This window comes from Cryptomeria japonica, chromosome 4, assembly GCF_030272615.1.
Source record: "Cryptomeria japonica chromosome 4, Sugi_1.0, whole genome shotgun sequence".
Classification (NCBI taxonomy): Eukaryota; Viridiplantae; Streptophyta; class Pinopsida; order Cupressales; family Cupressaceae; genus Cryptomeria; species Cryptomeria japonica.
This window is the reverse complement of record NC_081408.1, coordinates 251,353,763-251,378,571: the sequence shown is the minus strand read 5'-3', so window position 1 is coordinate 251,378,571 and position 24,809 is coordinate 251,353,763. Positions and strand designations below refer to the sequence as shown.

The window sequence follows — 24,809 nt, the reverse complement described above, 5'->3', positions numbered from 1 at the left end:
TGCACGAGAATAACCAATAATCTGAAACTAGCATGAGTAATCAAATTCGATACAACATGATATATCTATACTCAAGATGCTAATATAACGATATCATGATATGGTTGAGAGTAATTAACATAATAATCAAATTAACAAGCATATACTGAAGTACTAATCAACAAGATTTTTCCAAAGCATCTTTTTCACCATTTTCCAACAATTAGATTTAGGGTGGAAATCTACCCTTCTCCATTCCTCCATATACAATACCCATTTGATCTCAAACAATTAAAAAAGAATACAAATATGCATAATCACTTAAAGACAAAGTAAAATTTCAACCACACAATATGACACGAACCTTTACCTAACCAATTAAAAACATGGGTTTAAAGCAAGAGTTAACGTGAAATGATAACAGTTAATCAATGCCTTAAACAAAAGACCTAAGAATTAAACTATGATAACTATTTTAATGATAGAATCAAAGATAATCTCTCCTCAAATCATAAATCAACATAACTAATTTCATATTTTCAAATGGTAAGAAATCTTGTCATTGGCCTAATTTTGATATTTAAGACATAAGACAATATCTAATTGCAAAAACTAAGAATTTGGTAATTAAACAACAACCTCATGTTTGGAGGTACTGTGGTATTATAAATCTAACCCCTTTGATAATTGAAATAAGTTATATCAAATGCGACCTACATTGGGCTCCAAATGGCTATACGTGGAGGGTACAAGAAGGTCTGGTTGGAAAGCGACTCTCTAAACATCATTAACTGCCTGTGTAAGAAGACCTCCCCTAGTCGGACTATTAAACATCTCATTTGAGAATGCTTTGATATGATTGCCAAGTTAGACGATTTCAAATTTCCCACATTTTTAGGGAGGGTAATAAGCTGACAGATCACGTGGCAAATCTTGGTGTGATTAGTGATGATATTAAATGGTGGTGGGAGGGGGATTCCTTCCCATTTCATTTGTGTGAGCTAGCTCAGAGGGACACCGATAATATATCATCGATAGAGTATTAATTATGGCAGCTTTTCACATGTGTAAAGACATTCCTAGAAAGAAGTGGAGCCGTCCTTCCAGATTGTTCTCGTGGGTTTGGATTTTTAGCTTCTAGCTTAAGCCTAGTTTTAGTTTAAATACCAAAATTTGTAGAGGTAAAATTCATAAGGGGGGAGACAAGAATAGAATGGAATTGTCATCATGTGTGTTAAGGGAAAAAAACAAAGAGTTGTGGATGGTGGCCTGGAACCTTATGTTAGAAAAATCCATGGCCAGGATCACAAAATTAGGGATAGGTTTGTGAAAGGTTGGAGCAAAGGAGTTCTTAGGGTGTATGGGGTTGAATTCAGGATTGATGAACCCTTCATTTTTGAGATTACAGGGCTGAGTATGGAAGATAGGAAGTTCTAAAGAGAAAGAAAAAACTCAGAAGAAGCCCTCTCTATCTTTTATGATAAACAAAGTGAGAGAAGCAGAGTTCGAAAAAATACAGATGGAGACTACAACAGAAAGGATCTTTTGACACTCTGGGCAGACATGGCAAAATTTATCATGAGGTACATAACCCTCGATGGCTTCTATGCAAACACATTTTCTTATCATTTTACGATCCTAAATCACTTTAGGTATGATAAAAAAATCTCGTTGTCATTTTATTTAGTTTCTTCTCTTGAGCATGGCATTAAAAATCATGTTAAAAATAATGAAAATCTTTTCTTGCATGAGGGGTTAATCCTCCTCATCATGGAGTATGCTAAGGTGCATGAGGTTAAATCCTCCCCTATCTTGACAAAACCTAAACCCTTAGATAGTCAGGATGTGCATGTGGTCTTAGATACAAAATTTGATGAGAAGGAGGAGGGTGGAATGACAATGATTGAAATGATGTCCATGTGTCAGATGATTCAGAGTATAGACCCTTAGAGTATGAGGGTCCCCCTTAGAAACCCACTCTTGGCACTATAGCAATAGGAAAAGAAAAAATCCACTTAGATGGGTAGTGAAAAAGTTGAAATCCCCAATTCCCCATTCCCAGAATTTGGGCCCTCAGAATTTGAAAAAGAAGAAAATGGGGAAAAAGGTGGAGACCCAAACTAAAGGGGATGAAGAAATTAAATTGGATATTCCCTTAATTGTGGAGCCAAAAGAGTGTAAAAAGGATGAGATGGATACTAACAGACTCTTGGTAATGCGACTTCCAACTAGGAGAAATGTTTCCGTTGGGTTATTAGTGAAATTGACCTCCTAAAACTGGGCATCAAGGACATCATTAACACTTTTACTAAGAATAGGGACCTTGATAAAATTGAAAAGCTTTTGAAGTTGACTCATAAAATAGTTGAGGACATCAAGATTATGAGAACAGAGCACGACTCTAGGATTGCTTGCATGGAAAAAGGCATGGAGGATTTGATGGGCGAACTTAGGGGACTAGTGGAGATTAGAAAAGAAGCTATTCTTAGTAATGTGGAAGACCTCAAAAAGGTCAATGAATAAATTGTGATACAGAATGCCCAGCCTGCTAGTTCGGATCCATCTTCAGTAGTCAACTTGGACAAGAAGCAGACTTCCATGGGGCCCTCTACTAGGACCAAAAGCAAAAACTAGGAAAAAGGTAGCTCCAAATTTATTATGGAGGAGCTAGAAGAGATTAACAATAATATGATTTAGAAGAATGTCATGCTCATGAAAGCTCTTAGTTAGTTATTTCTGTCTTTTTATGTGTTGTAGGCTAGTCTTTTTGTTTGGTTCGTTGGGGAGCTTCCCCTATTTTTGTTACTGTTTAGCAGTTGGCTATACTTTGGTATGCTACTGGTTCTTTTTTTGTTGGATTTGGGTTTTGGGTCCCTGTAAAACCCATTTATCTCAATAAAAAACTAAAAGAAGTTATATATAGAAAACAATAACTCTCAAAATAAAGATTTTCAAATGATTATCATGTAGTCTATTACATCAATTTTAATGTTTCAAAGCCTCTCGAACATTATTATCTATAAATATCACAATTGTACTATTGCATATCACGTCTTACTTCAATATATCTCCTATCATAAGTCTCATGAAAGAATATCAATCTATGTGTTATATTGATTTAAAAGCATTAAAATAATTTCTAATAATTATAATTAATTCATATGTTACTCAAATTTCATCAATATCATTTGATAAACTTCTCCTATTGTCAATAACATTGATAAACTAGCATAATATGTATCTATCTCCCTAAATTTCATGCTTCAAAATAAATATACCATACTTCAATAATACTCGAAAAGACTATTCTATTCTTTATTTGAACTATTTAACATTAAGATTATAATAGATTGGCAAATATGCCATATTTTTAGAAAAATTGATATAAGTAAATAGATATAGATGGTTTGTATAAGAAAAACCACAAAATTTGAAGAAGTCTTACAATGTTTTTGTTTCACGCGAAACCACCTGCCTATGAAGCAATCAAATCATTCCAATTTGTCTAAGCGCAATGTTGAGTAGACAATTGTAATAAAAAATTACTTGACTGCAATACGATTTTCTGAGCTGGGGTTGTGCTTTAACAAAAAAAATCAGAACTCCATTCACATTGTGGTTGACATTTGACAAAGTAATCAACCAGCTGCGCCCTGCACCGTTTCTTATATATAAAACAAGAGTTACAAAACAAATTAAATAGATTCTCAAATATTATTAATTTAAATTTAAATTTAGATAATCCATTACAAATGAAATTACTTAAATTAAAGATACTTAAAAATTGCAATAATTAATTTAAAAATCTACTATCTAAAATAAATCAAATCAAGTAATATAATAGTAACTTAAAAATTATAATAATTAATTTTAAATTCTATTTAAAAAAAAATCAAATCTAAATCTAAATCTAAATCAAATCAAGTAATATAATAGTAGCCTACCTATCTTTAGAGGAACATAAATAAAGTATGCTAAAGATATCATTTTTTTATTCTATTTAAAAATTTAATATATTATGATATAGTAATTAATATTAAATTATTATAAAGATATGATTATGTTATTAAGTTTTAATATATTCTTGTTATATTATATTTCTATATTCTATTAAATCTAAAAGAAAAAAACTTTTTAGTACAAAATTATTATTTTATTATTATATTTTTATTAAACTCTTGACAAAAGAAAAAAATCTATTAAAAATTATTATTATTATATTATCATACGGGTCGATGAAAAAAAAAATGAAAAACTGTTGAAATCCAACAAGGATGTCAAATTTAATGCTTCTAGTTTTTGGTTACAGAGATTTTCACATCATATGTGAGTGTAATATGCCTTCCACGTAATTATTTAAAAACACTATTTATTTATTTTTATTTTAAGTTAAATTAAAAATCAAATTATATTTAAATTAAAATAATATTATATAACAAAATAAAAGTACAAAGAAAGTTATAAAAAACTTTTCAATGTATTTAGACTTTACAATTGCAAACCAAAAATTATGGTCAACAGTGCAACCCTCTGGTCTCTAAGTTCTTGCGTGCTTCCCACCCATTCCCCTATCCTAACTGGTGTTTTCTAGGATGATTGCTACAGAGGGGGGCCCTGTACGGGCTTTCCCATCTTTGGGGACCCGTAATCATGTGACTCCTCCACGTCCTTCCACTTCTATCAACCCTCTGGTTGCAGAATCTATCAATTGCCCTCCTTCGCCACAATACCCCTATGATTCCTTTTTTGTAGATGTGGAACCTTCCACATTGGTGGATAAAATCCTCAATGGGAGCCCTGCTAAGATGGGGAAATCATCAGACACCCTTTTACCTCAAGTGGAATGTATGGTTAAAGAACATCAAGTGGAGATTCCAGACATGTTGCTGAATACGACGATTGTAGAGCTCAACCTCTCACTTGTTAGTAAGTTTCTAGCTTTTCATCCTTCCTTGGACTAGGCTAAGAAGTGGGTGGCAGCTAAATGGAAACTAAAAGGTAGTGTTTCCATTAATGCTATGGAAAATGGACAAATTCTCTTTAGTTTTGTCAATCAAGAGGATCTGGCTTGTACCCTTACAAATGGCCCTTGGGCATATGCTAGCAACAACTTCCCGTCCTTATGTAAATAGTAGCCTTATCTGGACTCGTGGAAGGATTTATGTGTAGTGGCTCCTACATGAATTCATCTCCTTGGTCTCCCCCTAGATTTTTGGAATTTAGGGGTTCTTAAGGGGATTGCCAACTCTTTTGGTAAGTTTCTCGCAGTGGGTTGTATCACTCAAAGTAAATCTAGGCAACTCTTTGCAAGAATCTGTGTTGATGTAGCCATTAACATAGTGCTACCGACTAAATTGACACTGCTATCTAGGCTAAGCACATGGGTCCAATCTATTGAGTATGAGAATGCTAAAGCCTTTTGTCAAAAGTGCAATAGAATGGGCATCTTAGCTTGGCTTGCAAGAAGCATATGGGGTCAAAGAAGCCACTTCCCATGGTCTTGGATATTCATGGTGGGGAGAATGGAATGATTGTCAATGTCAATCTGGAGTACGACCATCCCTCTGATCATATTCCATCTAAGAAGGAGATTGAGAAAAATTTAGCTCAGGACAAGAAGAAGCAAGTAGATGATCTCAAGGCATCATCCTCAAATGGTCATCAAATGGAAAGTGAAATCCTACCGCCAACCCTTGGCCCTGTTTCTAGTGATGCCCTATGGGTGGGGGTAATGGTGATTGCTCTGGGTAACAACCCTGTGTAGGTGAAGATCTCAACTGGAGCTGAAGAATCTAAGGAGATAAAGGAATTTGACTCTATGGGCTTTATCCAAGATAAATAAAATATTAATTCAGAGAATCAGACAAGGACCCCAAATTGAAAAGAAATGGAAGTTTTGTGAATCTTAAGGAAAACTTGTAGATCTTGGGGTTTTCTTCCACCCCCTCACCACCCAATTCAAAAATATGGTTATCAGAAGATGAAAGCGATGATAAGGAGTGGACCTAGGTAATTACTAAGAATAGAAAGAAGAAGGCAGATGTTGGTGGAAATAGTAAAGTAGGGATACCTTCACACAAGGATGCGAGGTTGAAGGATGCAACATCGAAGGTACTTTTGGGAAGGCATAGAACCTTGGATGGCCTCTTTGAGAATAAAAAAAAGAAGACTTAATCTCATCCCATTCTTGGGATGTTGCTTCTACTCAAGAGGAGTAGATCAAAAGCACTATTTATAATGAAGATTCTATCCTAGAATGTGAGGGGCTATAATAGCCCTCTGAAATAGCATATGCTAAAGTGTATGTTGATAGAGAAAAAGGCTGATATCCTTATGATTCAGAAGATGAAAATGAAATATGATGTTTTCTGTAAGGCTATCAATTCTTCCTAGGTGTCTTTTGCCTTCTTGTCTAGTGATGCAGATGGAGCGTTTGGGGGTATTGCCACCCTTTTGAATCCAGACTTTTTTGATGGAACTCTGATTCGCTCGGCCAAAAATAGATTGATCGTCAAGATACTAGAACTTATATGTCATCTATAATGGTTTTTGATAAATTTTTATGCTCCTAATATTAGAACCCCTCAGGATAGTCTATGGTCTTCTTCAACCAATCTTATTTAGAACCAGGTGACTTCTTTGTGGATAGTTGTAGGAGATTTCAACTCTCCCCTCTATCATTCAAAGAAATTATGACTCCTCTCTCTGTTCCTTCCCAAGATCGAGTTCTCATCATAATGTAATACTTCTATCTATGGAAGAATCGAGGGAGAGAAAATTCTATCCCTTCAGGTATGAGATAACGTGGTCACATCATCCCAATTTTAGATATCTAGTTGAATAATGGTGGAATGTCCTCGTCAGTGGTACCCCAATGCTTCATGTTGTCCAAAAACTAAAAAATCTAAAGAAAAAAGTTAAGGGGTGGAACCATTACTCATTTGAGAAAATATTTGAACAAAAGAAAGTCATCATTGCTAATCTTGATGTAAAATACAAAGAAATATAGAAGAAAGCTATGCTTCTAAGGAAGAAAGAAGGGAGGAGATCGAACTAAGAGATCAATGGTTTAGGTTGAATAAGAAAGAAGAGGTATTCAGGAAGCAAAAGTTTAGAATATAGTGGCTCATTGAAGGTGATAAAAACACTAAATTCTCCCACCAATCAACCTTGAAACATAGAAGTAAGAATCGGATTAGAAATCTTATTAAAGAGGATGGTTCATTGATTGAAAATGAGAAAGAGATGGCTAAGATGTTTGTTCATTTTTACAATCTCAATAACCCAATCAACCAGAGAAACTTTCAAGACCCAAATGATTTGCTTGGGGTGATTCCAAAGGTTATCATTGAAGAAGATTTGTCTCTTTTACTCTCCAAGGTTTCCCTCCAAGAGGTTAGGAATGCGGTGTTCTCCTTTGGAGCCTTCAAATCCCCAGATCTAGATGGCTTCCCTCTTGCCTTTTTTCAAGATCATTGGGATATCATAGGAGAGGATATCTACCATATGGTAAAGGATTTTTTTTGGTCAGGTAAACTTCCTAATCAAATAAACTCAACTTTCATTGCCTTAATTCCTAAAAATGATAATGTAGTCTCCATGAAGGACTTTTGGCCTATTAGCTTGTACAATACTTTGTATAAAATCTTCTCTAAGGTCATGGTTAATAGGTTGAAACCAATCCTGGCCAAGTCGATCTCCATAAATCAAAAAGGTTTTGTCAAAGCTAGACACATCTTGGATGTTGTTATTATTGCACATGAACTAGTTCATTATATGGAAAGTAGTAAATTACCCTCTATGGCCTTTAAATTGGACATCTCAAAACCACATGAAAGAGTCTCTTGGAATTTCCTCTTCGAAGTTCTAAGAAAGTTTGGATTTAAGGGTAAATTTCTAAATATGATAGTTCAATGTGTCACGTCTCCTAAATTCTCTGTGCTTCTAAATGTATCTTCAAGGGGTTATTTTTCAAGTGGCAAAGGGCTTTGTCAGGGTGACCCGCTTTCACCATATATTTTCATTATCATTGCTGAAGTTCTGGGTATAAATTATATATTGATACACTTAGAAGAAGAGGAATGCTAAGAGGTGTAAATGTTGCTTCAACTCTAGACCCTATATCACACCAACAATTTGTTGATGACACCAGAAAATTTAGTGAATCTTATGTTTCACAGGTGAAATACTGGAAGAGAACTTTGGATAACTATGCTAGGATCTTAGGGCAACATATTAATTATGAGAAGAGCAAAGTCTTGTTTATGAATTTCAATCACAACCTTGAAGAGAAAATTACCAATATCCTAGCGTGTCAGACCGCTATTCTTCTAAATTCTTACTTGGGATTACTCCTCATTTCTAAATCTCCTTCCTCATCCTTTTGGAATGGGATAATAGAGAGATTTTAGAAGAATCTAGCTGAATGGAAGGGTAAGCTACTTAGTATGACAAGGAAAATTCAATCGGTAAATTCTTGCCTCCAGAACATCCTCGTATATTGCCTCTCCCTCTTTAAAATGTGAGGGGTTGTTGCTAATCAAATTGAGAAGATTCAAAAAAGATTTCTATGGATTGGAACTGTGGAAAGAAATAAAATGTTCTTGGTGGCCTGGGATAGGGTTTGTAGCTCGATCAAGGTAGGTAGTTTAGGGATAAGGAAAATTAAATCCTTTAACCAAGCTCTAATCTTTAAAGTCAATTGGTAGTTGACTGAAAGAAAAAAGGAATTGATAGATATACTAAGAGCTAAATACCTTAGTAATGATAGGTGTTGTAGATTCATAAATCAGATTAAATTACCCTCAAGATCATTCATCTAGAACAATGTAGCAAAAATAAAAACTATCCTAAGAAAGGGTGGGAAAATGATAATAGGGAATGGCCAAAGAACCAATTTTTGGGATGATGTGTGGATTAAAGACCAAGCCCTCTTAGAACTACCTCAATTAAAGAAAGTCAAACAAATTATGATTAGGATATGTGGGAAGTTGGTTTAGAACTATATAATTTGGCAAAGAGACAATGCAAATTGGAAGACCTTGGAAGAGGAGGTGCTTCAACAAGAAGATATACCGACCCATTACCATGACCAACTGGTGAGAGATGCAAAATCTCTAACTTCTCTTTTACCGAATTGCACCTTCTTCTCTCCTTAGGTGGAGGATGAATGGATGTACAGGCATAACTCCTCTTGAATATTCTTTGTTAATTCTGCTTATAATAATATGGAGGAAAAATTGGAAGAAACATTCTATTGGAAAAACATTTGGATTAAAGGCCTAATCCCGAAGATCAATTGCTTTTGGTGGGCCATGACTCATGGAAGAATTCTAACAATAGACAACCTAAACAAAAGATGTTTTGTCTTTGTTAGCAGGTGTGTGTTATGCTACAAGGACCAGGAGAGCATTAACCACTTGTTTCTGCATTGTTAATATGCCAAGGAAATTTGGGATGATCTGTTATGAGATTTAAAAATATACTAGATATTTTTGAAAAATTTGAAAGATCTTATGGAGGTGTGGTCCCTAACTCCCTATATTCATCTTGTGTCCAGAAGTCTTTGGCTCCAAATCCTACTAGTTATGGCTTGGGACATATGAAAATAAGAAAATAATAGAGTGTTCAGAGATGAAGTGAGAAGTAGTAAGGTACTATTTAATATCATAAAGAAACAAGTAAAATAAAGCATTAATGTGAGTCAACCACATATTTATAAAGTTATGCCAACCCTGCTGGATCTAAGATTAAAATAGAAATGGGGAATCAACCATATTCTACAAAGGATGAATTGGGGCAATATGATCCTAAGGAAAAGCTACATTTGGAATCCTCCAGAGGATGGTTGGCTAAAGTGTAATTTCTATGATTGTTCAAAAGGGAATCCAGACTTATTAGGAGCATGAGGCATAATAAGGAATTGCAGGCTACATGATAGAAGGGTATTGTACAAACCTAGGAAGGGGGTCTAATAATAAAGCAAATGATATGGTAGCATGTATGAGTCTCATGCAAATGCAACACTATAAAGGCATCAATGTGATTTTGGAAGGTGAATCAAAACTGGTTGTTGATTGGCTAAAAGATATGGGGAATTCCCAAAGCTACAAGAATCTTTTCAGTGCCTTTAGGAAAATAAAAGTGTAGCACTTGTATAGAGAAGGAAATGCGATAGTAGATGAGGTTGCTAATCTAGGTTTAATAAAACATGGTTGGTGTTACTTTAATTATCCTAAGAGCTCAAAGATATTAAAACAAATTTTGGCCAAGGAGAGGGTAAATTCCTCTTTGGATGATATGGTCTACTATTCCAAGCCATATCGGTTATGGTAATCTTCCCTCTTTAAGCTCCATGAGGGCCGAAAAATTTCAAATTCAAATTCAAATTACCCACACAATTTCCTACAATGTGATGAGTAAGATGCTGATTGCTTGGCTGATGGGGATGATATGTAAGTTGCCAAGTTGGTAGGTTGTTGATGTGGATGTCATAAATTCAAAAGGTCCAGTTGGCTATATGAGACTATCCCTTCCTTGCCTTATGACGTTTTTAAAAGATGACAAAATCATTAGTAGAAAAGGTGACGGTCATATTTTTTGAGATGCCTTAATTTACCATAATGTGAAAAGAAGGCCCACATGTGTGGATACCACTACTCATCAAGCCAAAAATAACCTTTTCAGGGGGTATCGTTTAAAGGAAAAAGCAATTTCTAAAAATATTAATTGCTTTGAAAGTTGCTTTCATATCTATTGTTCCTATTTTGAAAAGAGAAATATTGACATAGGGGGCCCACTTAAAATAATAGAGTTGAAGAACTGTGAAGGACTCCAAGATAATGAAGAGGTTTGGGAGTTCTTCCTTTGCAAGTATGACCCCTTTTTTTATTTCCATGAAGGGGTATAATAGGGATTTATTTATGAGGTTCTGTAATTCCTGGTAGAATGGTGAAGTCACTGTGGGATGTATTTCCTTTGTGGTGTCACCAATTTTAATTGTAGAAGTTACTAGGCTGAAGAACAAAGGAGACAAATTGGAGAAGTGGAGTAGCGGTGATTATAAATATTACATGAAAAAATTATTTGAGAAGGGTGAATGACTGGTGGTGGTTCAAAATAGGTATGGACACTATGCTCTCTCAAAACCCTATCTTATAGTTATTTCGTAATCAAATATTTCACACTAGAGGGCCACTCCACTTTAGTTCATGGGTACCATTTCCCCATCTTAAATCATATTAGACATGGGGAAAGAATTAACCTACCCTATTTCCAATTTACCTCCCTGGAGTCATGTATTGTGAATGGAGAAAATCCGCCACTCCACCAAGGTTTAATCTATCTAATGTAAAAATATGCATTTGACCATTCCCCGAATTAAAATTTTATGCTCTCTTTACCTAGTAATGTTGAGCCTAAAAATAAAAAATCAAGGGTCCTTTGTTAAAATAGAATTAATTGAATCAAGATCCAGGGCTACGCTCTCCCGATTCCACCCCTCGACTAATCTCAATGGTAAGAAAACACTGATGCTGCATGAAATTTAGCTCCTAGAGGTTACCCTCCTTAAAATAAACCTATACAAAAGAAATTTGGATACCCCAAAAAATAGCCTTGCCAAAGCTAAAAGGATAGAGGACTCTATTAGGAAGAACATCACAATTGATCTTGACCTGCACAAATCAAATAATGAGGAGGAGAGGAAATTGGAGAGGGAGAGGAAGGAGGGTAGTTAAGGGGAGAGGAGATCTGCTAGGCTACTTGCCAAGGAGAAGAAGGTTGAGCCTGAGACTAAGAAAACAACTACTAATCTTGATGAAGCCTTTAATTTGGAGGAAGTGGAGGATGTTTCTAATGAGGATTTAGAGGATGAAGAGTTTCAAGCTGAAGAAGAGGAACAAGAAAAACAATGCAAAGAGGAGACGAAAGATGAGAGAAAGTATGAGGAGGACTCAGAGGATTTTGACAATAAATCACAACCTTCCAAGCCTCAGGAGGATGAGGAGATGGTTTTATGTTCTTTGGATTTTCCATTAGAGAAAGAAAGTAGAAAAAAATCAGAGGATCAAATTGTGGAGCTTAAAAAAATAGTCCTGAACCTGGAAGAGAAAATAAAAGACTACATGCCCAACGTTTTGATAATATTTGTGAGGCTTTTGGCTCATTTTTCACTATCACAAATGGTATCATGAGGAAGGATTCTATGGGGGTAGTGTCAGGATAGAGAAAGATAAAAAACAAATAAAGGAAGCTATAAAAGGAAGGAAAGATGGACGAGGATAGTGAAGATATGGAGGATAATTCTAGGAGGATACCTGGGTGAGACATGTTAACATGCTTTAGCAAAATTGGAGTATGATTAATAATTATTAAACTATTGTGCTTAGTTTTTGTTTTTTTAACACTCTGCTCAGGATAGTAGATTAATCAGTTAGTCTATATGATAGTATGAGGCTTGCATGCCACTTAAATCAAACTTTTTTGATGACTGTCTCTATTGTTATAGTTCTTAGTCTTGTTGATACTCATTATACTCTAATTATTCTTGGAAGATGCACTTGGTTAGTTAATATCAATATGTTTAATTATAGAATCATGTTAATTTTTGATTAGTTATGATGAACATCAGGTTGGGCTTTCTTGACTGGCTGTTTGATGCTAGCTCTTGTGATGCTATACTCTGATTTTGCTGTTTTTATAGGTTTAGGGCCTTCTCCTTACTAATATAATAATAATAATAAAATTACATCATAATACAATAACCTAAATGTAAAATCATCAAAATAGAAGATCATTTAATTAAGGAATATTTAGAACAATTGACAAAACTAAAACTTAGTTAATTGATACATAAAATATGAAAATATAGTATGTAAATGTAAGATCATCATGGACCATACAATTCCTATTAAGTGTAATAAAAATGTTAAAAAAGGTAGACTCATGAAACTTCACATAAAATTTTAAATGGGTTATCTACATAATTTAAAATATTGTAGGAACAAAATTATAGAAAATTTAATATAGTTTCTAGACCACATTTTTTCTTGAAAATAAATTTTATTGATGAAAATTTAAAAAATTCAATTAAGAAATACACTTTTTTTTTAATTAGTGATTGATATGATTTGATAATTATACTTATGATAGACTAACATTCTTAACAAAATTTAGATTAGAGGATGGGATCAACTTAAGGTCTTGAATTTTTATTAAAAGGTTGGATTTTAAATGGATGGTAATGGATTAGGGATAGGATGCTTGGGTGAAGGATTTTGATGACGATGAAAATATATGAGAGCTAATTAACCAAATTTTCATGTTTAAAGTATAATTTTTTATTAAGGATTTTGGATTTGAATGCTTGATTGAGATAGAGAGATGGATAATGGGTGATCGACTTTGAATGAGGGCTAGATGAAATAGATTAGGACTTGGTTGGAATGAGATTAGGTTTAAAAGGGAATTAGATTAAGATGATGATGAAGGATGCGGATTAAGGATAATAATGTATATAGGATAATTAGGAAAAAGATGAAATACAAAGTTATATTAAGAGTAGTGAATTTTGATATGAATTATGGAGGATAAATTATAGATGAAGGATAATTAGGATGAGGATTAGTACCTTTATTGAATTAGGTAAACTGATTAGGATCAGGTTTGTAACCCTATTCTTTATATTCTTCTTTTTGAGAGCTCACTCCAAATTTTTTTGGAATGATCTCTCAAGGAGCATCATCCCATCTAATCTTCTAATTTTGTTGTAGCACATTTTGTTCTTTTTAGACATGAAATTATTTAAACATCTTATCAAACAGGGGTAAAATGTAGATACTCAATATTTTATGTAATTAATTAAATTTAATATTTAATTAATTTTTTCTCAATTTCACCTTCCTTCCATAATTAATTAAATTTTATTTGATTAATTTAATTTCTTTATTTTCTTCTGAAGGTTGGTTAATATAAATTTATCCCCCATTACTAATTTTTTTTCAAACTGAATTAATTAATTAATTACATCTTTTAATCCCCAATAGTCTTCTTTCCTAATTTTAAATTCCTCTAAAATTTGAAATTGCCATCACTTACCATATATGATCCCTCTTCATAGGTAAAAGCATGCACATTCTTCCAATAATATTTCACCCCAATTTTCATAAATCCACTAAGGACAAATGTCACCTTTTAGTTTGACCTTGTCTGGAAACACCTACTTATCAAAACTATTGTATTTCTCCACCCCTTTCAAAAGTCAATCTTACCTCTTTTAGGAAGCCAACACAATCTCTCATCTTCTATTATCCAAACTCCATCACTTAAGAACCCTCTCTCGTGAAACCCTCTTGCAACACTTGTCCACTTTCTCTTATTTGAGAGCACCACCCTTTGTGAGCCATTGAACTTGTGACAATTTATCTCAATTTTCCATCCACCCCTTCATGAATCTATATAGCCAAGCCCTCATTCCTCATTTGGAATTAATAATTTATTGTATTATTTTATGCTGCAATTTTGATAATTTGTGAACCTTCATCCAACTAAGGTTATATTAAAATTTCTACTAAACAATCCACATTGAGATGATTTCATCAAGAGAAAACCCTTAGGAGTTTTGGGAGCACTCCATTGCAAGCTTAATTTAAGAATTCAAGAGAGTTTTGAGATATCAAGGTAGTGTGCATTTATTTTACTTATCCAGTCATTTTTATTGTCTTCAAATCAATCTCTCTTTCAAGGTTATATAGCACACAACCATGAATTTTTCTCTCTATATTTAATAGGAATTTTTGGTTGTAGGAGATTTTTTGGAATTTGTGGGTTTCACTATTAACTCCAAAATTGTTTTCCTTTACATTCATTCTTGTATATTTATAACAACATGCTTTATATTCTACATTTTTCTTCTAGTTTCTTATAGTTCTATGGTAGTTTTTGGTGCTTAAATTTTTTTAGGTGGAGTGGGTATTCTAAACTATCTCAAATTCTTGTTTGAATTATATTTTGAAGATATATGATTGTTCTAGTTAGGATGGTTTATATATTTTAATAATAACCATGAAAATTTGAAAATATCAATATACCAGTTTATAGTATTTTACTTTATTTAACATGTTAACCAATGTTTCTGTTAGATTCACACTAGTGATAAGCTCTATAATTATAACTAACACTTTATGTTACAAAAGGGGCTCCTGCGAAATAATTTCTTTTTTCCTATCCATCATATACTAATTTGAGTGTCTTATATCTCTTTCTTTGAAACAAATGGAAAACACATTCTCTATTTTTTCCAGCTAAGTCAAATAAAGATTTCATGATATAACGATTCCATGATTAATTGATATATCAAGAGTTTATGGTCTTACTAAATTATATTTGACACTCTATGAGGTAGATCATATGGTTTTGTCAATGTTTTCTTCCTTTTTTTTTTTTTTGAGTTTTGATTATCTAATGGGATTTTCATAATGTAAATTATAAAAGGTGTATGATGTTTAATGCTTGGCTCATAAAAGGATTCTAAGGATTATTTATTTCAAGTGTAAATACTTGATACAATAAAAACTGAGGATAGATGCTAATTTTGAATGAATTTGACAAAATGGATACCCCAAAATTTTCAAGTCTAAATTGAAGGAGGTTAATAAATTATTCACCTAATATTTATCCTCTAAATGAAAAATTCACATGTATTGCTCCATGTTTTACTCTTATATAGTCCTTAAGTAGTTAATTATTCAAGACTAGTCCAAACTTATCCAAGGAGATCCCAAATCCTAATGTCTTGTCCTATTGTGCAACATTAATTTGAACACCAAAAATGAAAGTAAAATCACATGCTACAGTCAAATTTAAAATTACATTTAAACTAGATTCTAACTTCATATTTTTTGTAACAAACAACAAACTAGGGTGTTGAGTCGTAAAAAAAAAGTACCTAAAGGTAATAAAAAATAGTAGTAGATCTTTTCTTCATTAATAAAATCCTCCTTGTCATCCTCAAGACACTTAGTTTTTTCTTCATTATCTTTGTTATTCATAGCCCTAGAGTCATTGGAATTGTAATTGATGTTGGTGCTGGGTGGCTAGCAAGTCTATCGGTTTGTCGTGCACAAGAACTCACAATGTCATTTATAGTGTTAAGAATAGTGATAGTTTCATCCTCCTCATTATTGTCCTCCGAAGCCTTATCAAACTCCACTTTCCCTTCAAAATTAACTTCTTCAAAATAAAATTGCATCGAGGATCTTTTAGCATGTTCGGTCTTGGGGTTTTTTATTTTCACAATGTGTCCCCCTCTTTCTAGAAATAGGTGTCCTTAAAAGGACCTTGTTGTTTAGTTGCAAAGTCTTTCAATAGCTATGTTCTAGAAGGAGGAGCAAGGGGTTTTAGGGGATCCAGTCAATTTAACGCAAGGGTGGGGGATAGGGTTAGTAATAGCACCCAAGGAAGATTTAGGGGAGACATGTAGGGTGGTAATTTATTTATTCCTTTAAAATCTATAAAAGACTCAAGAGTGATATGTAGGGAGGAAACTATTTTCTTTGCTTTTGTAGTAAAACCCTTAACTTGGAAAGTATAATCCATAATCAGAGGAGAAAAAGCTAAAGTATTAGTTTATGGGGAGTAATCATTAAGAAATCCTTGATGGCTTTGGGGGGATAGATAGCTAGGTGGAAACAATAAAGTCATATATGATCTCCTAGTGGAGAAGAATGGGGTGATTTTTTCAGGTTCTTAGTGATCAACTTGTTAGCTACCTTCACTAAGGAATCCAATGAGGAGAGTATGAAGAAAATGAAACTAATGGTGGGTTAATATTGAAAATAGTTTAACAAGGGAAAATGATAATAGTAACAACATTTAAATCTACTCTCCAACATAAAGTATTTCATGAGTAGAAGACATACCTTGTCCCATGGCTTAATGAGCACCTCTCTATCAAAACCACCCTAAACCTTCACTGACCTGTCACCTTCTTTGAATAAAAGAGAAAAAATTCTATTTTTGAGGACCTTGTAGTATTTCAAGTTAGGTTTCGTCACTTACATGATATCTTGGTGGCTTGAGAAATGACCTCACCCACTTCAAAATAATTTTTTCCCATCCTCACCTAGTAGTTATTCCAAGCACCAATAAACCATATAGAAAGGTTCTCATCAACATATTGAAGCATTCCTGTAATGTAGTAATTCTTGGCTCATTATAGATATGCCAAAGGGTAGCATCATTACAAAAATCATCATACGACCCCAACTAGTTCTTACACTGTCCCCACCCATCGCAATGAACAAGGAGTGAAAGTTCTACAAAAAGATTAGCTTGGAAATTCTATGAAGCCAATACCTTTGTGATAGAAACACCCAACTTCATCTTAAATTGTACATTAGCATTAATATTTTAAGTTAAATTTAACTCAAGATTAATTTTTTATTAGCGTTGATCTTACATAAAAAAATCATCATTATGAAGTGGCTCTTAGTTTATTGATGAAATTGAATTGCTAAAAAAGAGACCACAAATATAATCAAGTTTTATTTAGTGTGAAGTCTTAATTCTCTAAAGGATGAGGTCTAGATTGTACCTCATACAAAATTTGTACAATGGATATCCCCAAACCTTTTTTCTTAGTTGAAGGAGGTAATAATTAGTGCACCTAATGTCGTTTAGTGTGATATAAACTAACATTCTAAGATATTTTTCTTTCAATAATAAAATATTTAAATAATTAAGTAGGCATAAATTTTCTATTATAGACATGATATAATGATGTGATAATTTACATTGACCTAATGTCATTTTCTAAAGTTATTTTTGATGTTAATTTTATTCATGAAAATAACTATTATTTCAATTTTACAAAACCAAATGTTACATTAATGATAAATTAAATCTAATTTTATTCAACTCAATTGTTGTATAATAGTTGAACAAAGTTAAGATCATATTATGTATAAGCTACCCATCACTTTAAAGGATTGAAAATTAATATCAAAATAATATGTAGGGAAATTGACTACTTGGAGGAACAATTTACAAAACTATAGGATTAATGACTACCTCTCCCCTATAGAGAGGGGTGTAGCTAATGTAAAGAGATTGTTAGAATGAAAGTTCATTATGTAATGTTGATCCAAAGATTTTAGCTTTGTCAAAGAAATATTGTAAGATGAATTTATATGCATTACCCACCCAAATATAAACACAAATTATCTAGTTATCATCCATGTTGAACATACTAGATAACACATTCACATAATTTGATTAATAAATTGATTTCCAATTTTTTTATTAAATATATCTCATTTATCATCTCACTATACATTTAACATTCCACTAGATACCTTATATTTTATACAATATATAAAAGATTACTTTTCTAAAATTGATACTACTAAAAGTAGATTAAATTCAAATTTTAGAAAATAAACATATTCATTACATAATAATGAATCTAAAAAATCAACATGTATATTAATTATATATAATAAGTCCTTTTATACCTTTATTATAAAAATTAGGTTGAGAAGAGACCAAGTATCCTCTTATTTGTTCAACTAAGTCAAATAAGAATATTTTTTAGTCATATTATATTCAATTAAAATTATAATGTTGCATAATTTTTCAAATCATATATTTATATGAAAATTTGATATCTAATATTTTTTATAAACATTCCTTGTACTCAGTGCATAATTGCAACCACTTGATCCTTGGTGATGAATAAATGGATGGTAAGTATTTTTATAATCATTATTCCAAATGTGACCCTAGATAGTGACTTATTTATATTATAACTTTATTTAATTATATTCTACTATTTAATTTAAATGATATGATTAATAAATATTTTATTATATTTTTATTTAAATATATATTTAAAATTTTGAGAATAGATTATTTACTACTAGGTTCATTTAAGTTATATATATTTCGTTGTAGTGATTAAATAAATATTAAGATCATATTATATGCCAATCAGATATCAATTAGAAGATTGGAAAGAAAGATTATTGTGTAAGGAGGTTCACTATGCGAAGGATCATTTTGTAAATTCATTGAATTAGAATGGAACTTCATCAATATCATGAGATAATTAGACTTGAATCTCATAATGTAGGGAATGAGTTAGAAATATCCATTAATCCTCACTTTGGAGATCTATTTTTTGATAAATACCTATTCAGCGTGCTACAAATTTACACATTGCCCACAAAATTACCCCTATAGATTATCTTATTATTGTATATGTTGACCATGCTATAACCCATTTCCTTGCATGATTTATTAATGGTCTTACTAAGTTAAATTTGACATTGTATGAGGTGGGCCATATATTTTGGTCAATGTTTTCTTCAAAGATTATTTTTGGAGGTTTAGTTACCTAATGTAGGATTTTCACAATGCAAATTATAAATTTGTTCTATGTGTAATGTTTTGGCTCATTAAATGTTCATTAGAGATTATTTCTTTCAAGTGCATATATTAGATACCATAAAAAATGTGGTTAGAAGTTAACTCAATAACCCTTGTTATGGAGGTGAAGTTTCTCCAACAATCTTTTCAAGTTGTATTGCAATTATTATAATACTTGGAATGAGTATTGAAATAAAAAGTATCATAGATCACCTTGAGGGCGAGCATCGAAAGCAGAAGTATCATAGATCACCTTGATGGTGATTCTTTGTATTTTACAATCTCTCACCAATTTTTATCTATCCAAAGATCAAATGTGTTATCAACTATACCTTTTCTCTATTTAATTATTAATTTGAAAGTCAGAAAACAACTAAATACATAAAAGGACAACCAATGACCATTTTGATTCCTAAATAAAGGTTGTTGTCATACTATGCCATCATGATGCCCCACCTCCTCGTCTGTAATCTTAGCCACATAGCCAAGATTTGTGGAAGAAGATGAAGTATCTCTAAATCTTTTTAAGATTATACTTTGTCAAAATGAATGGAGTTCTTATAAGAAATGTCAAAGCACGAGGTCAGCTCATGAAGTATATTTTTTACCTTCTGATTTTCTATTTTTTTTCTGTCAACTAGATAGTTTTTTACTCAACATTGCTTTCGATGTGTTGGGGGTGGTGAATGGTGACCAAGGAATGTGATTGCCTTTGGGTTTTGATTATCTTGGGGTTTATAGTGCACCTCACGCCGAGAGTAGGGAAGGGTTCATAGGTTTCTAAGAATTCTTTTTTGTGTTCATTAATAAATTAGCACTCGTTCTTTTTTGTGTTTAAAATAATATATAAAGGAAATTTTTATTTGAAGAAACAATTTACAAAATTATACAATTAGTGACTGGTTCTCTCAATGAGGGAGGATCACATCTAATATAATGAAATTATAAGACTAAATTAGAATGAAAGTTCATGATGTAATGATTAATCGAATATAGTTATAAATCTTCATTTTATGGATGTTAATTTTGTCAAACATATATTGAAATATGAATTAAAATGCATTGTCAGCACAATTATCAATACAAATAGTATTAATATTATCATTCATGTGGAACATGTTAGATAACATATTCTCACAATTAAATTGATGAGTTGATTTCAAATATTTGTATTAAACATATCACATTTATTATCTCACTTTATATGTAACATTCCTCTAAATATCTTATATTTTAATCAATATTTTTTAAAAGAACTTCCAAAAAAACACTTAGAACTATAAAAACCTAACCATATAAATTTTAAAATATATATATATATATATATATATATATATATATATATATATATATATATATATATATATATATATATATATATATATATATATATATATATATATATATATATATATATATATATATATATATATATATAACATTTTACACAAAGATTAATTTTATAACATTAATGCTACCCCAAAAAAGGAGAGACCACATTTAAATTTTAGAAAATAAATACTTTCATTTTTTAATAATAAATGAAAAAATTAACAACCAATAATTATCCTCCCCAAAAGAATCTCAACAATAAATTTGATATTATTAATTGTTTATAGGTAATTGGAGCTTTCATATGCCCTTATGACCAAAAGTCAACTTGAGAAGTTGCCGAGGCCGTGTGGAGAGGGCACATCATCAACATCTCGCTCAGGCTGTACCCACCTTCCATAGCAATTACGCACCAACCCTTTGTTTTCCAATTGATGCCAATTACTGGGCACCATGAAATCCTTCCGCAACATATCAGAGGCCTTATTAACCAATGCCACATCACGTCGAGCTTCAAATCTGAACGGGGCAGTTGAGCTTTCAAACCCATCTAACAAATGCAAATACACCTCCAAATTATGACACCCGGCCAGATCAGGGTTACTCTTCAAGAACGGAGATTTCTTGATCTCCAACCCTAATTCAACCCCTACATGTTTATATGACCAAGGGAGAGACTCTAACATACGCCCCATTACTTTCTCATATTTCTCCATCCCTTCATTGAACAAAATGCCGGGCATTTTGGGCACCACGTCTTGCTTACCCACAACACGTAAGACCTTCACGCCGAGCTCCTCCACTGCGTCCTTAAAAGCACCGTTGCCCACCCGTGGAGCCCCGAAAGAGAAAACAGTAACGGGAACTTTTCGAGTCGGATCATTTGCATGCACATTCATTCCCTTAGCTGCTATTTCAAAGGCATTAAGAAGCGCTAGGGCGCCACCGAGACTATGCCCACAGATGCTAATGCTCACCTCCTCACCACGCCCCGTGTACAGCGCCACCAAGCGGTGTATTTCATCCATCACTTGCTTTGAAGCGCTGTGCTTGTTGTAGCGGGTGGCGTCATTTTTAGAAGTATAAATACTCAGAAACCCACGCTCCACCTTAATAGCGGTGCACTCGGAACAGCCGAGGTCACCGACCGGGTGAAGAATATCACGCAGATTCTCCATCCATTCCAGCTGTGTGACAGTGCCACGCCACGCAACCATGATGTCACGCCTCCCAAGGCGCTTCGTCTCCTCATCGGTGCTAACTGCCACGTAGCCCATCCAGTTGGAGTCTTTGCTCCATGGGTCCATCGAATTCGACCGCCCGAAGAACTTGGGCATGTGGACGTCAGACATGGCGTACAGATACTTGCTGACCCGGTAACCCGTGTTTTGCAGGTGCAGTTTCTCCAGCAGCCTTTGCCGGTTGAACCGGCAACTGCCGCAGTATTTGGAGTGCGCATCGAAGTCGAAGGCGTCGTAGGTCGCCTGTGCGAATTCCCCGTATTTTACAATCTCTCGCCTGAGTTTTGGACTCAAAGGGTCGAGAAGCCCTTCCCAGTTATTGGAACCGTGGTATTTTCTCCAGTCGTGACCTAAATCCTCTTTTGGAGACACCGTTGGGCTGTTTCTGTAAACCTCTTCGAGCCGCCTCGCGAATTTTTGCAATTCAACGGGACTGAATCTGTCCGTCTGCGCAGCTTCTGGCGGCGGCGGATTCACACGCAGTTCAGCTCTCTTCCGGATCGTGTTCTTCTGCCTCTCCTTTGTTTCCGACAAATCTGCCGCTAGTTCAACAACAGCTGAAATTTTACCGCCATTTAACAGAGATTTCGAGGATCTGTTTCGGGCCGCGAGAATGCGAAGATTTGTGGAAGAAGACGAGGAAACCCTAGAGCTTTTCACCTTGGTGCTCCCGGCAGTCGTGCAGTTGGTTCTCACGAACGGCGTGCGGTTGTTAGGGATGTATGCCGATTGAATCATCGTTCTGGTAACCTATCTCCAGAAAATTTTATCGTATAATCGGATTATAAGAAAAGATTAGTGAAATCGGATTATAAGAAAGGATTCGTACATCGGTAATGAAATTGGACATAAAGAGCACTGGTATTTATAAAGCAAATGGTCCGGTGGGGCGCACCGCGTTGATGTCAAGCAACCGTATTTTCTGTTAGAAAATTATTGCAAGACAATGTCAAACCTTAATTTATGGTTGAAGACCAGGTACTTGAGAAAACAATTAGAGATCGTAGTCAAGGAAGCCGTCTAAGATGCGTGATTATGACTGAAGACCAGACACTTGCAAAACAAAACTGGTTCGCTTCGTGACGACAACTACAAGATGAGATATGTAGGTACATCTTTTTTCCCTGGGCTTCCCCGTCAACAAGAGAAATTAAAATCTAATATCGACCATCATTTTAAGAGAATTCAGACGCAAAACTCATTAAATATGTGTACCGTCATCATCATATATGAACAGTATACAGACGACTTTCACTCTAACAAACATGCGAATGTTTTTAAACAAGAAAGTGTCATAAACATTCATTTGACTTTATTTTTAGACCATAAAATATTATGGCATTGTCAAAGTCGTTGCTAGTTTATTGTTATAGTTGTTTGATTAAGAATAGTTTTATCGTATTCATCCTATTTATTAATTTATCAGCAGACGATAAATTTAGTGCGTTCTCATTGTTTCTCTAAGTTCTTAGATTATTAATAATCGTTTTAATACATAATCAATTTAAGCTTTTTTACATAATCAATTTAATTAATTGCGTTAGTCCTCTTCTTCTTAAAATTACTTAAATCTTATTTAATTAGTTTTATCATTACAACATTATAATTAATTTATCCAAAAATTAATTATTTTTCATTCTTCTAAAATCATTTCAAATATCATTTATTTCTTCTAAACCCTACTTAGTTAATTAATTTCAATTAACTAAACTAACCATGTGATTCCTACAAATCACCTTTCCTAGCCCTATCATTTAGCCTAATTAATTCCTCTATAATCATGCTTATCATTATTGTTCAGTTTTATATTCCTCCACTCATTCTCTCTCCTCATGTCACATCCTCCTAACTTTCCCACTTACACTCCAATCACTCATTAATCCACCTAATCAATCTCCTTAATCATTTGCACATCCATAACACCTTGATTAGGGATGGGTCAATTTTGATCCTTTCAAGGAAATTCGAACTCTTTGAATCTCCCCATGCATCCTCTTCCCAAGGATTTTTTAATTCCTTTTCTCATTTAGTCTTCCCACACATCCTCTTATTTTAAAATTTTTAATTCCTTCTCCTTTCCCCCAAGGAATTTAATATTCTTTTTCTCTTCCCAATGTACTTGGGAGCTCTTCCCCATGAATCTTGAGAAGCGTGGAGACAAGAAATTCCTTTATGGCTAATCTCTTGGTTCTCCCACTTTATCCTCTCAATCCTCTCCCACTCTTTCTTTCAATTGTAGCCCTCAATTTTGGCCTCCTCCAATCTATAAATTGGGGTCTCATCTCCTCACAAATCATTCACCTTTCATGTAGTCTTATGCTGACCTTTTGAATTCCAAATCCATCAATGACACCTTCATAATTCCAAATTCCTATCCCATCTAAGCCTAATCCCTCTCATCCATCATCATCATTCAAATCAAATCCCAAATCCAATATTGTTGTGTAGTGGAGAGCAATCCACAAATCCACCATGTCAAGGAGCAAATCAAGTGGACATCAAGGGTGCACTCCACTTCAAGCTCAATCGGAGGAGGAAGAGAAAGGTATAAGAGGTTATTTTCTATTTTGATTTCTTTATTAGTATTGTATGTTTTGTTTATGCATCTAACCTTGTTAACATTTTCTCATCTTCAGAATGTATTTTACAATATATTATAAAAGATTGAATTTAAAGTAAATTTGTTAGAGCGAATATATTTTATTCTTCATCTCTTATTCAAAGAAGTTATATCTACTCTACAATCTTTGTCATTATGAGATATGGTATTTGTGAACTTAATCAATAATTATTGGGTATCATAGTTATGAGAATATGTTGTCTATTGACTTC

At 33.4% G+C, this 24,809-nt stretch overlaps 1 protein-coding gene across 1 annotated transcript; it reads right to left on the bottom strand.

Annotated features, from left to right (window-relative positions):
* Positions 1–20,968: 20,968 nt before the first annotated feature.
* On the bottom strand, positions 20,969–22,798 carry LOC131065543 (phospholipase A1-Igamma1, chloroplastic-like). Its single transcript, XM_058000073.2, has one exon. The coding sequence runs from the start codon at positions 22,713–22,715 to the stop codon at positions 21,060–21,062; it is 1,656 nt and encodes a 551-aa protein (XP_057856056.2). The 5' UTR covers positions 22,716–22,798; the 3' UTR covers positions 20,969–21,059.
* Between the last annotated feature and the right edge of the window lie 2,011 nt (positions 22,799–24,809).